Source organism: Pongo abelii, chromosome 7, assembly GCF_028885655.2.
Source record: "Pongo abelii isolate AG06213 chromosome 7, NHGRI_mPonAbe1-v2.0_pri, whole genome shotgun sequence".
NCBI lineage: Eukaryota > Metazoa > Chordata > Mammalia > Primates > Hominidae > Pongo > Pongo abelii.
In genome coordinates this window covers 25,365,242-25,382,456 of record NC_071992.2, presented here as the reverse complement: position 1 = coordinate 25,382,456, position 17,215 = coordinate 25,365,242, and the positions used below count along the sequence as shown (strand labels likewise).

At 48.8% G+C, this 17,215-nt stretch overlaps 1 protein-coding gene across 4 annotated transcripts in view; it reads right to left on the bottom strand.

Annotated features, from left to right (window-relative positions):
* The window catches only part of SLC25A37 (solute carrier family 25 member 37), a 46,494-nt gene extending 32,956 nt beyond the window's left edge, over window positions 1-13,538 (bottom strand). Inside the window, exons 1-2 of one of the 4 annotated variants that reach the window (XM_054561360.2) lie at window positions 13,098-13,221; window positions 5,394-5,464 (exon numbers count right to left, since the gene is read on the bottom strand). Coding sequence is in view for 2 of the 4 variants with exons in the window: in XM_002818905.6 (XP_002818951.1) it covers window positions 13,098-13,307 (210 nt within the window). In the remaining 2 variants the exon portion in view is untranslated. Of the gene's footprint in view, window positions 1-5,393; window positions 5,465-11,932; window positions 12,989-13,097 lie in introns of those variants that run through there. The other 3 variants (XM_002818905.6, XM_063726594.1, XM_063726595.1) reach the window with 3 other exon arrangements.
* Between the last annotated feature and the right edge of the window lie 3,677 nt (window positions 13,539-17,215).

Below are 17,215 nucleotides of genomic sequence, written 5' to 3'. Positions count from 1 at the left end.
AGTCTTTCATTATTATTTGCAAGCATTACCTACTAATTGTGTGTGCTATACTTTTACATGACTGGCAGCATAGTAGGTTTACACCAGCATCATCCCAAACACGGGTGAAATGCAGTGCGTTGTGATGCCCCTAGGTAATAGGAATTTTTCAGCTCCATTATAATCTATGGGATCACTGTCTCGTCACATATGGAGTCCATAGTTGACCGAAACATCGTTATGTGGTGCTGACTGTAATTCAGTCATTCAATCAAGGGCAGGGGATGAAGCTACATTTTCACAAATACTATTTGAATCTTCCTAGGGAGCCACATTACTGTGAATCAGGCTAATGCAAGCCAACATTTAGCAAATGAACCACAGAGGCGGGTGACTAAGGAAAGCAGCTTTCTTGACTCTTCAGTTAAAGACACACCCTGGGTTTACCCCTTCTGTCCTCATATGTATATACACGCACTGGCAGCATCTTCTTGCCTTTGAAAAGATGTCTCCACCTCTGGTCTGACTCCCTGGATCTGATCATCAGCCGGCCACTCAGCAACTTTAATCCAGGCTCCAAACAGCCCTAGGACACCCGTGATCCACAGGAGGGCAGAGAAAGTGGGGAGGGGAGCACTGCACATCAAGGACACGCTGTGAGTCAGAAGCAGTGCCTGCGGGTCCTGCTGCCCAGCAGGTCTGGCTGGCCAGCTTCCTGCAGGCTGCAACCTCTCTCTCCATGTTCTGCTTCTAAAGCCAGGCCTTGGGCAATGCAAGGCGCCCGCAAAACCCTCAAGATGGGCACCTTGGGGACCCCGAGACAAAGGCACTTGTGTGTGTTACCTCCTTCTCCTCTTAAGCAAGTGAGGAAAACAGTGACGGGAAAGGCCAAAGTGGGGAAGAGCCCAGGCATCTGCAAACACACACAGTCATTCTTCCGGGATCATTAGTCACCTTCCTGCTCCTGGGGGACCCCTCCTCACAGTGTCCCCAGACTCATCTGCCTGGTGCTCAAAGGGACAGACTTTCTTGGAAAATAAGAGTAAGGATATAAAATCCCACAGATGTCCTCAAACTAACAGCCCTGGGTACACCTCCCTGAAGGCGGGCTCATCCTGTCCTACCCTGCTGGTTTCTGCTACACACAGCCACTACTATCCCCTGTCTACATTACCATGAAATAAATGAGCATGCTCTGAGCAGCACTGGCTCTTCCTCATTAGCCAGCCAAAGGGACGGCAGCAGACAGCCACCCTGTCTTGGCTCAACAGATGGGAGACACTGTAAGGAGAGAGGTTAAGTGCCCAAGGCCAGGCAGCTGCACTGAGTCCTAGTGCTGGAATGAGAGCCTGGATTTTCCATTCCAATGAGCTAACCCTACCCCTCCCACAGGATCCCAGTGTGATAATAAATACCATGACCTAGCACCTGCACAGAGCTTTATGCTTTTAAAGCAGTGTTCCCTGCAAGGCTGCCTGTATTTTCTCACTACATGCATAAGCGGACCTGCCACGGGAGGCAGGATGGGCACCATTACCCTTCCTTATTTCAGATAAGAAAACTGCAGCCTTAGTGGACCACAGAACTATGATGTAGTGCTCTTCCCAGTAAGTCACTTATATACATATACTGTGATCTGGAAAGGAATCTTCAAGACTAGTCCGAATTCAAAACACTAGATTAAATGCAACTTCGTCTCACTGCTGAAATGAGAAGGTGTCACAGCAGCTGCAATTTGTTCCAGTGAGAGAAGCCAGACGCAGCCAAAAATATCCTGTGGCAATAACCATATGTCATCATCCTTTTTCCTTGCTTGCTGGAGTATTTGCCCAAAGAACTCCTAACTATACGTTAGAGCCCTGCATTCTGTGCCACGCTTTCTGGGTGCCACGATTTCCTGGAGTTACTCCCTCGACTCAACTCTGGCTCCTCCGTCCCAACAATGCAGCTGGGCCCCATCATCAATCTCAGCCCTTTCTCATATTCTAGAATCCAGCTCAAGGGCTCTGCTGCCATTAACATCTGAGTCTGCATCCAACATCCTACTGGCTTGCTCCAGCCTAATTCCCTTCCTCTCTTCTCTCGCTTTTAGCTCTGGAGCAGAAAAAGGCCCGAGTTCTAGGGCATGTAATTTTTCTGAAGTTCAGTTTTCTCAAATATGAAATGAGAAACAACACCTGCCTTTTCTTACCTTCAAAGGAGAGCTGAGGATCAAATGACCAAATAAAAGCTAACAATACAAAAATAATATAATTAACAATTGCAACAGCAATACACAAACATACCCAGGGATTCAAGTAATACTTTTAGAAATAACAAGAGAAGCTGATATTAATGGAGCATTTGCCATGTGCCTTAACATTCTAGGTGTATCATCTCAATTAATTCTCACAGCAACACTGAAATGGGTAAAGTTATTAGCCCCATCTTATAGATGAGAAAAACAAGGCAGAGAGAGGTTTCAGAAACTTGACCAGGTGCCACTCCAGGCAGTCTGGCCCCAGAGGTTGTGCTGTTAACCTAAACAGCTCTAATAATCAAGCACATTGCCTCTGATACAATCTGTCATTAGCTTTGCGTGTTAAGGTTTGCAAGAGTCATTCACAAATCTATCTCACCTAAGCTTCCCAACAGCCCTGTCAAAAAGGTGAAGTAGATGACACTAGTCTAGATTCACAAGGAGAAAATCAGCCCAGAGAAATGATTAGCCCAAGGTTTCCAAGCTGGTTAATGGCAGGACCAGGACTTAAATTCACGGGGCCTGCATCCCGCCCCAGTTTAGTGACCTTTCTAGGGCCTCAACACCAGCGTAAGTCTGACACGCAAACATCCTCCGGGTCCCCCACCCACAGCAGTGTCTCAAATGCACCCTTTCTGGCCATGCCAGGGAATAAACAATCTTGGCTAAATAACAGCCAGGGTCTCTCTTTCACCAGCCACAGCCATCACAGACCACGTGGCCAGCCAGACCTCAGGGTCCCAGAGCCTTCCAAGTGGCTCTCTGGATGGATCTGATGGATCCAGAGGCTCAGTGGACCCGGAAGAAGTTCCCTCAGTGACACAAGGCTGCAGTCCCTCAACTTGACCCACATGGCCAGACGTTTCCTAGACCTGTTATGCAACCCTTGCTTCAAGCAAGCTGCTGCTGGGATTTCTCCCTATTTCAACATGTTTTGTTTTCTCTTCAGAGAGAAAGCACGAATGCGAAACCATAACACCTCTTAGTACCCGACAACGGCCCTTCCTGACTGTCTGGGGTTACGAGGAGGGTGGGGGATGTTTTCAAGAGCACCTTCTGTGAGCCAACTTGAGCCTCCAGAATGACTAACCACCGTGGGAGGGAGGGTGAGGATGGTGGGGAGGGAACACAACTGAGGACCACTGTCTCTTGCAGGAGAAGGAACAAATTCCAGAGCGCCCAGCAAAGAAACTAGAACGACGCTACCCTGTAGGCTGTAGACCTGTAAGACGGCAGCAGCTTGAGCAGTCCAGAGTCCATAGACCCCAGACCTTGTTCCCCAGCCCATTTGAAAGTCCATCAAGACAGGTGACTCTTGTCTTGAAAGGGAGCTGGTTCTGTCGCCTTAGCTCAGGGTCTAATTATAGGAAGCATGCTTACTTTGAGAACGGGGACCAGGCATTCTTATTTTTGTAGCCCAGTGTCTAGCACAGTGCCTAGCCAAGAGGGCACTCAGGAAACATGGAATGACATGAGGGGCCAAATGAAGACATTGCCTCATCGGGGTATAGCTGCTACTTGCTGGGTTCTCCACACACACAAACACACACACACACACACACGCGCGCGACAACGGAGCCAAGAAAGTCTTTGTGGCCATAACATGCATGGATTCAAAACCAATGCAAAACAAAAATCAAAACTGGAATTTGTTTAATAGCAAGTTTCTCTCTCTCTCTTTTTTTTTTTTTTTTTTTTTTTTTTTTTGAGATGAAGTCTCGCTCTGTTATCCAGGCTGGAGTGCAACGGCGCGATCTCAGCTCACCGCAACCTCCGCCTCCCAGGTTCAAGTGATTCTCCTGCCTCAGCCTCCCAAGTAGCTGGGATTATAGGTGCCCGCCACTGTGCCCAGCTAATTTTTGTATTTTTAGTAGAGACGGGGTTTTACCATGTTGGCCAAGCTGGTCTCAAACTCCTGACCTCAGGTGATCTGCCCACCTAGGCCTCCCAAAGTGCTGGGATTATAGGTGTGAGCCACCTGCCCAGCCAATAGCAAGTTTTAAAGCTTTTCATAACTTTTTTTTTCATCTTTTTTAAAAAGCTGTGCCTTCCTTCATTCAACCAATATCCACAGAATACTTCTTTGTCATTCTGTGGATGAGTCCAAGAAAGGCTGGAGGAGGAAAGAGTTTCAGTCTGTGTGCCTGCCATGCAAAGGTCGGGCTTTACATGCAAGGCAAACAGAAGTATTAAGGGATTATCAGGTGGGGAGAGACACAGGTGTGAACTGCAGAAAGACGTGGCTACCCCCTGTCTTTCTGCAGGCTTGCAGGCTTGCAGGCTCTGCGGCAGGCACCATGAAGAACGAGCTGGATCTTCCACTCCAATCAGCTAAACTTACCTCTCCCGCAGGATCCCAGTGTGACAATAAACACCATGACCTAGCACCTGCACTGAGCTTTATACTTTGAAAACTGTGTTCCCTGCAAACCTGCCTGTATTTTCCACCTAGATGCACTAAAAAGACCTGCAAGGGAGGCAGAATCGGCACTGCTACTCTTCTCTATTTCCAATGAGAAAACTGCAGCCCACCAGGAAGCTGCTGGGCTTGGAGGCTGAAGAGCAGGACCAGCCACAACTGAAGTGCAGAATGAACTGCAGAAGCTCCTCCATCAAATACTTACCGAGCACCTACTGTGTTTTTGGCAATGGGAATACAGTGGTGAACAGAAGAGCATACATCCCTGCCCACTTGAAGCCTACATTCTGATGAGGGAAGACAGACCATAAACAATACAAATAATATTATAAATATAAGTAAAATATGTAAATAAACGATGGTGTGTGTTAAGAAGTAACAACTGCTGGGGAGAAAAACAAAGCAGAAATGGGCAATAGGGAAATGTGAGGCAGGGGAAAGTAAACTCATTTTTTTTTTTTTTTTGAGACATGGTCTTGCTCTGTTGCCCAGGCTGGAGTGCGGTGGTCCAGTCATAGCTCACTACAGCCTCGACCTCCCAGGCTGAAGCAATCCCCCCACCTCAGCCTCCCAAGGAGCTGAGACCACTGGCGCATGCTACTGTGCCAAGCTAATGTTTTTACTTTTTGTACATATTGGGTCTCGCTATGTTGCCCAGTCTGGTCTCCAACTCCTGGCCTCAAGTGATCCTCCCACCTCGGCCTCTCAAGGTATTGGGATTACAGGCGTGAGCCACTGAGCTCGGCCTAAACTCACTTTTAACTTGGGCAGTCTGGGATCTCAAGGAAGAGGAGACATCCAGGTCCCTGAACCAAGGCAGTAAGTAGCTGTGGGGAGGGAGAGAAGGAAACACATTCAAGAAGTATTACAGATACAGCCACAGGCAGGCCTTCCCTGCATACAGGGCAGCGGCGGGAGAAAAGCTGACGATCATCCCAGGGTGCAGAAGGAGGCAGAAGGGCAGGCCCGAGGGGAAGCCAGGACCACCATTCTGGCCACACTGAGTCTGAGGAGGCTCCGAGGCAACTGGAGATTCAGCTCCAGAAAGTCTGGGCCCAAGATAGTGATCTGGGAGCCATCAGGTCCCAGGAGGAAACTGAGGCACGTGTGCTGGGGAGAAATGAGGTGGAAGGGCACATTCCTGAGGAAAAGCCATGCCCAAAGAGGAAAACTGAGGATCGCAGGGCCAACCACCTCTCGGAGGTGCCCCTGGCAGGGACAGAGGCAGCAGGGTTGGCCAGGAAGATGATGGGTAGCCAGAAGTCTCTATGAGGCAGTGGCTGGGCAGTGCAAAAGCCAGGAAGCAGAGGTGGCAGTGAGGAAGTAGAGACCAGTGTCAACACTTCTTTCAGAACATTTGTTGTTTCAAGGAGGAAAAAAAGGGGCAACAGTTTGTTTATGGGAAGAAATATTGGGGGTGCATGTGAGGTCAAGGTAAGAAGTCTGGGGTTTGTTTAAGACAGGACGGGCTTGGATCTGTAGAAACACTTTTGGGAAAAACTCAATGGAGCAGGAAGGCTAAAGATCCTGGAACTGAGTCACTCAAGGGTGAGAGGACAAAAATGACATACCATCACCATTTATTGACAACGTACGCACCACGCACTGCGGCAAGAACTTTACATATGTTGCCTCATTTAATTCTTACAACAACCCTTTAAAATAGCTCTTGGTATTTGATATGGTTTGGCTGTGTCCTCACTCAAATCTCACCTTGAATTGTAGCTCCCATAATTCCCACGTGTTATGGGAGGCACTAGGTGGGAGGTAATTGAATCATGGGGGCGGTTTCCCCCACACTGTTCTCATGGTAGTGAATAAGTCTCACGAGATCTGATGATTTTATATGGGGAAAACCCCTTTCACTGGGTTCTGTCCTCTCTCGTCTGTTACCAAGTGAGATGTGCATTTCGCCTTCCGCCATGACTGTGAGGCCTCCCCAGCCACGTGGAACTGTGAGTCCATTAAACCTCTCTTTCTGTATAAATTACGCAGTCTCGGGTATGTCTTTATCAGCAGCTTGAAAACAGACTAATACAGTATTCATATCCCCACTTTGCAGAGAAGGAACCTGAGCTTAAAGAGGTTAGGTAATGTGCCCAGGTGTGCAGTCAGTATTCAAATCCTGGTGTCAAGGTGGTTTGTATACATCTCCCTTCTCTGCCACATTGATATACCTTAAAGGAATGAAGACACCTGTTCCCTTACAGTGGGGGTGGAAGGCAAGAGAGTTTGGAAGGACAGTGACAGGAAGATGGGTTTGATTGAGGTCCTGGTTTCCCTATGACATGGAAGCAAGATGCCAGGCTGAGGCTGACAACAATAGGGTGGGGAGCTGAGGGGCAACAGGACCCCTGTGAAGGATGCAAGCAGCTGCCCAGACATGTGGAGCTGAGGCCAGGGAGCATGCGCATTGGAGGCAGTGTGAATGTCCCCTGAAGGGCTTCGCCGCCCAAGGGACAGATGGGCTGTCCAGGACCCAGGTGGGGCAAGCCAGGGTTGGAAGGACCAAAGGCAGAGAAACTAAAGGCCCCAGCAGCTGCAGCAGTCAATCTTGGGGTCCAGGCTATAATAATCTGGATTTAAGATCTCAGGAAGGTTCTGAGTTAGGTCAAGGCACCATGGAGGTGAAGGCCATTGACTCAGAGGTGTAAGGAATAGAGCGATTTGGACTTGAGTCGGGTGGGGACAAAGAGGGGCCATCTTCAGGGTGAGGACAGGATCTGTGGAGGTGAAGTCTGTGCATCAGATGCCAGAGTCCTCAGGGAATGAGAGAAAGTGATGGCAATCATGCTGATGATGATGAAGATAAAGATGAGAGCAGACAACAGAGAGTATCAACTGTTCTGTGCGTGTACCAGGCACGTGAAGTGCAGCGAGGGCTTAACCCTCACAACCATCCTGGGAGATTGGTACCATCTCTTCTCCTTTTTACAGATAGGGAAACAGCACAGACAGGTTAAGAAACTTGCCCAAGGTCACACCTAACTGGGAAATGGGACCCGGTCCCAGGGATTTGGACTCAAGGGTCCATGCTCCCAACCCTTAGCAAGAGGAGCTGGATTTCCATCAGGAGGGGGGAGTGAAAGAAACATTTGGTAAAGAGGGGAAGATGTAAGGGAGTTTGTTAACAAGGAACTTCCACAAGGCCCACTGGAAAAATGAGGGAAGTGGGAAAGAAGCAATGGAAAGCTGGGTCAAGAAAGAGAAAGCAGGAAGAAAATCAGGATCCCCATTTTACAAGTAAGGACATGAAGAAGCTAAGTGTCCTGCCCAACCAGTAAGTCAAAGACTGGAATTTGAACCCCAAGATAGTTCTCTCTAAGGGTGGGAAATCCATCTCAGTAGGAACTTGAGGGAAGGTTGAGGGAACTTTAGGGAAGCTTTCCAGTTCAACAAAAAGAAAGAGGCTGGGCATGGTGATTCATGCCTGTAATCCCAGCACTTTGGAAGGCCAAGGTGGGAGGATCGCTTGAGCTCAGGAGTTCAAGACCAGTCTGGGCAACAAATTGAGGCCCCCATCTCTACAAAAAAAAAAAAATACAAAAAATTAGCCAGGCATGGTGGCATGTGCCTGTAGTCCCAGCTACTCAGGAGGCTGAGCTGGGAGGATCACTCAAGCCCTGGGAGGTCAAGGCTGCAGTGAGCTGCGATCACACCACTACTCTCCAATCTGGGTGACAGACCGAGACCGTGTCTCAAAAAAAAAAAAAAAAAAGAGAGAAGGAGAAAAAAAAAGAGAAAGAGATTGGATATACCCCTCCTATGACAAACGCCAGACACAACATTCAAGGTGTGCATGGGAGTGGCAAAGCCATGCCTCCTGGCGTGGTCCAGCCAACACCATGATCACAGGGGTATGTCTGTGGCCAGCATGGATGGGACATGACAGCCGGTATTTCGGATTAAAAACAAAAACAAAAACACAAATTCTTTGACAAGAAAAGGTTCTGTACTAGTGGAGACACGAAAAGAGCCAGAAAGCTCTGGGGTTCAAGAAAGATGCTGAAGGCTTCCACGCCAGCAGGTGAGTTCATCCGATGAGTCAGAGGAAGGAAACCCCTGAAGTCAGAGAGAGTCAGAAGCCCAAGACTGAAAAACAGAGAAAGTGGGACTGGTTCCCCAAGACTGGTCACTGCTGCAAGACAGGACAAAACTCATCTTCAATGAGATGGCCACATGCAGCTGAAATGTGCCCAAGTGGAAGCCAGGAAAAGGTTTGGGAAGCACATTCCTCCCTTCCAGGTGATACACACATCCCCCACCCCAGGTGCACACCCCTGTATAGTTTACGCAAAGCAGCTGATTAAATCCTCCCATGCAACCCCAAATAACTCTCCCTACTAAAAAGCTGAGGCCCCCTTTGCTGTTCACAGTACTCCTGGGCACCCGCCTCCAAACCACACCCCAGCCTGGCCCTCAAACCACGCTCCAGCCTGCCACTCCCCAATTTAGGGCAGAGAAAAGTGGATGAGGTTCTCACCCTCCTCAGGGTAGGCCTGAGGGGTGCAGGCCATGGCTGCCTGGGGGTTCATGAAACAATGAACAGGACTGCGGCTCACGAATACCGCTTTTTGGATTCCTCGCTCCGAACTCACCTTTTAAGAAAATCGCCTCTCATCAAAGGACAGAAAAGAAGGGAGCAGGGGGATGTGAGGGAGAGGAGACAAGAAGGGAGAGAGAAAAATCATTATAATTTTGTCCCAGGAACTAGAGCAATTTGGGATTTCACGCCCTTCTGAAGCTGAATGGCATGGACCGAATTGCACTTTGTTTGGAAAGCAATGAAGTGGGTGGGAGGGGACTCTGGCAGCTGCCTGCACTGCCCCCCAGCACCCTTCCTACCAGTCCGCCTGCAGCCAGGAGAAAACTCAGAAGAGGAGAAAAGTCACAAGTTGAGGTAATGCTCTGCTGAGCTGGGCAGGCTGGCTGTGCACGCCATAAGGTCAGCCAGGAGGCTCCTAGAGTGAATGCTCTGTGGTGCACCAACCTGGAAAGGAGGGCTCATCCTAGGAGAGTCACAGGCAGGGTTTCCCCCAACAAGCAAAGCAAAAGAAGGGTTGTGAAAGGGTCAGCGGAAGTCCCCTGGCTTCAAATCTTTCCTGTTTCCTTCTGCCCCTGCTTTCCCCAGGCGGGACTCGGCATGGTCTCCGAGTGGTGTGCCTAATCTGGTTGGAATTTCCTCCTCCACCCACCTGGCATGCTCTTCAAGTCTTGAGCTCTCCTGACCAGACCAGGGGTTCTTGTATCCACCCCAAGTGCCCCCTGCCACTCTGGAACACCAGAAAGAGGCTCATGGAAAACCTGCCACCAGGCCCCGCCTAGAGAGGAGTAAGTCATTGCCACCATCCGGTGAGAGCCCTGCAGAGACCCTATACTCCCTCCCTGGGTATCACTTTGCTGCTCACTGTCATCGCAGGGGCAGCCAAAGGTCCCAGTAGACTGGCCCTTTATGGATGAATGAGCGCTCACATCCCACCATGGGAGGACCAAGGGAAAGAAGACGACACAGGAAGCAGCAGGAAAATTGCCAAAGGTCTTCCAAATACCCATTTCATAATCTCAGTGTTGCCTGCTGGGGCTCCAGAGATATTTTCTCAGGTTCAGTGGTTTTCATATTTGTTTGACCAGAACTCCCAGCCAGAAGTACATTTTACACGTCTGTAAAATGCACTCAGAGACACACACACAACCCAAACAGAATTTCAACATTTCTCCCACTGCATGCCAGGCACACCCGTATTTTTACACTCTCGCTAATAACTTATTTTATTTATTTATTTATTTTTAAATGCAGAGCCCACTAATGGGTCACAGCCCACCATGTAAAAAACACTAGTTATTAAAGTGACACTAGGGATGTGAGGTGTGACCTCATGAAGAAGCAAATTTAGTATTGTAATGGGAAGCATCCACCAGGCCAACTTTGCAGTTAGAACTGCAAAATAAGTAGCATCAGGTTCAGGGTTGAAAGTGACCAGCACAGAGTTCCACAGTCCACATTACCTAGGATATAAAAAAGCCAGCCGATTCAACATTCTTATTTGTCATTACAAGATCGGAGTTAAAAATGGTGCCTTTCAAAATTGGAGAAAGCTTTCTCTCTTTCAAGATCCGATTTACATAGATTTGTTTTCAGCTGTAATAATTCTTTTGATATTTCAAGTAACATAAAAGAGGACGATGGGTGTTGTGTGTTCAGAGAAACGGGGCATAGGTTAAAAATGTGGAGAGGGACTGAGCAGGTCCACTGTCCCCACTTTATGGTGACAAAACTAAGGCAAAGAACAGTGCCCAAGGCATGAAGCAAGTGAGAGCAGGGCTTGAAGCCCAACCCAGGTCTCTTGACTCAGTTACTCCCGGTCTTTGCCATCATCCAAAATACTTAAGAGGAACACAGGTGTGGTCTCCCCCAAGCCTTTCCATGATGGAGGATGCACCCCTGACTCCTCATGCTGGAGAGACAACTGTGCTGATGTTGGCAGACCTTGGCACCCAGTGGCAGCCTCAAAACCGACCCTGCACACTTCAGCATGGAAGGGCCCCTAAGGGTCAGTTATAATCCCAGAACCTAGAAGACTTCACTGATTAGCTAACCCACGCCTTGTTTTACAGACTTGTCTAGGAAAACCAGACCGGCTCCTTCTACCATTCACACCACGTTAACCTGTCCACAGGTGAAAACTGCTATGGAAAGTAATACTAAGTACACAGGTGACATCTGAACCAAAACATATCAACATCTATGGGGCAGGGAGAAACTAAACACAGATCACACAATTTAAACATGTGAGAAACGCCTCTTGAGAGTGTCAAAGGGTGCTCAGAAGGCACAACTAATTATTTCTAATCCTAAAAATTAGCTAAAATGATGCTCTGAAGTGAACTCACCGTGGGGTTCCCGAATAGAACATTCATCTCAAGACACCAGCAGGACTAAGGCCTGCTCAAATAACACCTCCCTGCTCCTAACTTTCCCCAGGCTCTGCCCAGGGCAGTTGAGACAACAGCTTCAATCATAGAGAATTTTATTACATTTGAGGGATTCTTTCCCATACAAATGCCACCTGGTATCAGTCCAGTGTCTTTCCTGGAGATGAGAACCATTCCTCTAACTCCCCACTGGGACACTGGAAGGACAGATGGGTGATGGCTCAGGCTTAGGTCCAGCAGCACCTTGGAAGCCCATGTCTTTCCTCACTGGACTTCTGCCTGGCCAGACACTGACTGCTGGCTCCAAGCGAGCTCCCCAGAGCCGGGAAAACCCTCTGAGCTATACTTTCTGGCCTTCATACCTGCTCATGCAGGACCAGCATCAGCAACAAGATAAAGCTGCTGGGGATGCCTTGCAAAATAATTGCCACCTAGAGAGGCCTCCGAATCCCTCAAAGCACACTGCAGCTGCAGCCAGAGGACAGGAGGTGGTGTACAAGCCTGGGCAAGGTAATCGGTTCGCCTCTCTGCGCCTCAGTTTCTTCATCTGTTAACCCCCAGGGCTGTTGCATGAATTAGATGAGGTATGCCTATAAAAGTGCAACGTGTAACAGTCAATACTGGCATTACTTCCTGCACCACTCTATCCTGGCCCTGGGGTGTTCTGGGCAGGCTGACAGAGGGCAGCTCTCAGTCTACCAGGCAAAATGCACCTACTAACGCTGCCTCTTTACAGAGATGCAGTTAAAACTACCGGGGCAAGTGACAGACGGTTTAAAGGAAACCGAGTGCCTCTCACACAATCCACAGCAAGGGCTGTAAGGCACAAGCCCACCCACCTCCCGGTAAGCAAAAGGAGAAGGCAAACGTCATTGCCTCCCGGCGGCTCGGCGACCCAAAGTCGGGGGAAGAAGTGCAGGAACCCTCAGAAAGGGGATCCCACCGGCCGCTGTCGAACCAGTAAAGAGCTGCCACTAGTCGAGAGAAGTCTTGCCGGCCCCAAGTTCCCGAAATAACCCGGGAAGCAGCAGCCACACACCAAGTCCCGAGGGCGCGCGGCCGGGCCAGGGCCACACGTTTCTCAGCTCCAGCGTGGTGAGGGCTTCCCCTGCGGGGAGCTCCCTCGGAAACCGCGCACGTGTGGGCGGCCCCAGCCAGCCCGAACGGCCAGCGTGGTAAGACTGTGCAGAGCTTCAGCGATCGCGTCCCCCGGGAGCCCAGTCGCCGCCGAAGCCAGCGGTGCTCGCCACTCCTCCCCCGCCTCAGCGCCGCCAGCAACCGGGGCCGGGCACGCGGCTGGAGCAGCGGGCAGTGCGAGGCGAGGACTGGGCACCCTCGCGGGGTCGGCGGAAGGCGCGGCGCCCAGGCTGCGCGCAGCTGCTCCTGGGGAGACCCCGGCCAGCCGCGGTCCTGGGGAGAGCTCGGTTTCGGGACGCTGCCCCGAGGCTGCCGGCGCGCGGGATGCAAATGCGCGCGCGCGCGCTCCTCCTCCGCTCGTTGCGTCCCCGAAGTCCCCCCGCGCCTCACCTTCACCGAGTCCACCGGGTACATGACCGAGTGCTCCAGGATCCCGGCCATCGCTCCGGCTGTCATGTGGGTGGACACGGAGGCGCTGGTCGGCAGGTTCTCGTAGTCCTCCGACCCGGTGGCGTCCTTGCCGCCGCCGCCATCTCGGCTGTCCCCATCCATCCTCCGCGCCACCGCCTGGCTGCCCACGCTCCCGCTGCGCAGCTCCATCCGCCAGCTCGGCGGGGCGCAGGAGGCTGCAGGAGGTGGGCAGGGAGGGGGAGGGGCGCAAAACTTCACTTCTTAAAGTGGGAGCCACCTCCCCGGGGCCGCGGCGCCTGACGCCATGGCGGGCTGGGGTGGAGCGCAGCGGCCCGAGACACCAATAGCCGGGAACCGAGAGGCGGGCGGCCGCCGCGCCATTGGTGTGAGGGACAGTGGGGACCCGCCTCCCTGTGTGACGTCACCGTCCCGTGCATATTTCCAAGCAACCGGACGGGGGCGAGAGGAGACGTGGGGTGTCCCGGAAAGTTGTACTATCTTGAGGATGGGCTGGTCCGCGAGGGGCAGGGGAGGTCATTGGGGAGGGGCCGCAGTGGGGTCTGCCCAGAGCTGGAGGCATGGGTGACAGTGTCTCGGGGGAAATCCGCCCCCGGGGCCGGTGGGTTTGCAAACAGAATCGCTCAGCGAGCTTTGGCATTCCTAAGGCCTGAATTTAAAACTCAGGGGCCCGTTCTAGACTGCTTTGTTGGAGAGACCCCCATTCATTCGAAATTGTTTCTCTCAACCTAAATACATAATGCAGAGCTAAATGTGTTCCTCTTGTTCTCACCGAGAGGACGAACCTACCCTGCCCTGGACCGAGCAAGGCTATAAGGAGTGACCAGGAGGGAGCCCCTCTGAGTAGGCACCTCCAGGAAATTTTCTTTGGGTTTGATACGCCCATAAGGTCTGTAGAGGCCTGATCTCACAGTAGGAGTGTGAACTGGCTGAGAGTAAAATCTTACAGCCTTGCCCCTGCCTGTCTTAAGACTGTGGTCACCTAGTTCTTAAAGTCGTCCTAAGCTGGCCTCTTCAGTAAAGTGTAACCCAGGCTGTTTTAATATTGTTTTGCTCCCGTCTGGGGGAAAAGGGAGAAATCAGAAAGTAGGGGAGGGATCTGTCTGCCTCTGGAAGTGTCCATCTAAATTGCATGTTCCAGGGCTTAAGATGACTTGGGTTGATCAACTTCTAGGCACCAGGGCCTCCCTGCTTTATCTAGACAAGGCTTCTCATAAGGAAAGCTGGATCCTGAGATATGAAAGGGTGGGGAAGACCCTGAAGAGGCTGAGCCTACTCTCTGCCCTCACCGTGATCAGCATCCCAAGCAGCTCTTAGGGATTTGAGATGCAGTAATGTGAGCATGGGTAGAGGTCAATAGAGGCGTCAGGGCCAAGAGCACTGTTTCCCTAGTTTTGGTAGCTGCAGATAGTAGCTGGCAAGCTGAGTGCTAAGGATGTGATAAGTAAAAACAGGCTCTGTGTTTTTACTTAGCCATCTCTGTAATGGCTAGAGAAAACTCTATTTTTCCAAGGTCGTTTTTAAGAAATACTGATCAGAAGCTGTTGATCCTTATTTTTAAGTGGATGCCCTTTAAGCATTAAGTCTATAAGAACCCATTGCCCCACTTCTGGGAATGTAACAAAAACCCAAATACACATGAAGCTCTTCTTCAAAGCATTCCTTATAGCAGTAAATCATTGGAAACAACCTAAATGGTCAACCAGAAGGGAATGGCTAAGGAAATTATGATGTGTGCCTAATATTAGTGAAATATTATGCAGCCTTTACAAGTGGAATTTACATTACACAACATGGACGATGATTATAATGTAATGTTAGGTGAAAAAACAAAACAAAATTCTATAACCATTACATTCACAAAGATGTAAATGTGCTCAGGAAAAGAATCGCATGGTTACTGTGCTAGTGATGGAGGATTATAGGCAACTGCTTTGACTTTATTTTTCAGACTTTAAATAATACTTATATTATTTCTGTAATTTAAAAATAAAAAACCATTCTTTTTAGGAAATATATACCATATATACACATACACACATCTATATATAGAAGTATATATGTATAGGATATAGATATGTGCATATATATAAGATATATAGATAGGATATAGAATATATAGATATGTACATATATAAAATACGTTGATATGTGTATATAAATATATAGATATATGTGTATATATAAAATGTATTTTTAAATTAGCCTCAGCATTCATATACGTGTGTATATAAAATATATATACATTTTATGTATAAATATATACATTTTATATATATAAATTTTATATTTTATATAAATTTTATAATTTATATAAATTTTATATTTTATATAAATTTTATATTTTATATATGATATATACATATGTCTATATATTTTATACATATTTAATATATTCCTATGTTTATATGATATATACACCTAGGTATACATATATACATCTATGTACATAGACATACCTGTTATATATGTATGTATATTATATATACACCTATATTATATATAATACATATGTATAAGATTTACACACACACACACACACACACACACACACACACACACACGCCTCCTAATGGATGAGAAACCCTCTGAACTTTGCAATGGCGATACCAGTGGAAAGAAGTTGCCTTTTGATGGTTAAGAGAATTCTTAGCAAATGTGAATATGCCCATAATCTTCACAGACGTGATTTTTGTTTAATTTCATTAAATAAATGTTAGAAACAGTTGAAAATCTTTGGAACATTGATTATTTAAAAGAATTCAATATTTTTTTCTCCCCATATATGGTAGATATGGTGGTTTGGCACTTAGCATCTTACACTCCTCCTTGGACTGCAGTGGCCAGAGCATGTAAAGCCACATTTCTCAGACTTTCTTGCAGCCAAGGGTCTAGCCATGAATTATATTCTGGCAATAGATGAATTAGAAAGATCTGGAAAGTGAACATGAGCTGAAGCTCCCTTCCTGCTCTTTGATGTTTTCTGCTGCCTAGCAAGGTCAGAGACACTTGAGGCAGGAACAGTTGGGGCGGACAGTGGGTTCCCTACTGCAACAGCATGGCAGTGTTTGGTCACCAGATTCATGGATGCTGAGAGGTATTTATGGAATTAGGGGGTGCAGCAGTGATAAGTGGCAGCCTCCCGATCCCTGCACCATGACTTTGTAGGTGGCCTTCTGATTCCTTGCCTTTGAGGCCATGGCAGAGGTAGCCAGTCCCTTGGGAAGCCAGTTTGGCATTGTGGGTCTGTGCCTAAACCCCTCCCCACAGTATTGTGCGTAGCAGCGAAAGGGCATAGTAATGAAGGAGCCATCCCAGATATCACAAGGCAGCAGCCGGTCCAGCTCCGAGACCTCTAGGGAAGGCATGCTGCGAGAGGGTGGCATCCCAGACAGCATAACCCAGTGCTTAGGCCACACTGCCATCAGGAAGGGAGCAGCTCTGTCTTTGAAAGGCAAGAACATGGCGACCAGGAACAGAGGAGTGGCAGCTCATTTGGTCCTCTCCCATGGGGCAGGACAGGAAGCTCAGAATGACTTGTCGCTTCTATCGGAGTCTTTCGTAAAGTTCCTGAACGTTGTAGTTCTGAAGATGTCATCATGCAGCCCTGGCCTAACTGGAAGCCAAGCTCCATTTAGAAAGAGGAAGCTGTAGAATGTGCAGGGCAAGAAGCACCTGACTTGGAGGCATGGACCTGTGCAAGCCCTGCTTCCAGTGTTCACTAGCTGAGTGGCTCTGGCCTGTTTCTGGCAAGCTTCCTCCTCTGTAGACTTTGGTCATTCCTACTACATGGTGAACAAAATATACAGGAAAATAAACTCTATATTTGGAAGAGTATATATCTGAATTATATATGCTTCACCATGGAAGCTCATGAAGTTTAGATATAATTTTGGAGAGTTGGGAGAAAAGAGGACAGAAAATGAGGGGTGCAGAGGGAAGAGGTTCAGGCTTTCTCCCAAATCCTGCTTTTTTTCATAAGAATTACTCTAGCCCTGACATCCATCTGCTCCATGCAACACACAGGTGCATTACTACCCTACTTATAATTTAGCCAGTGCTGGGTGTCTCCCTGGGTC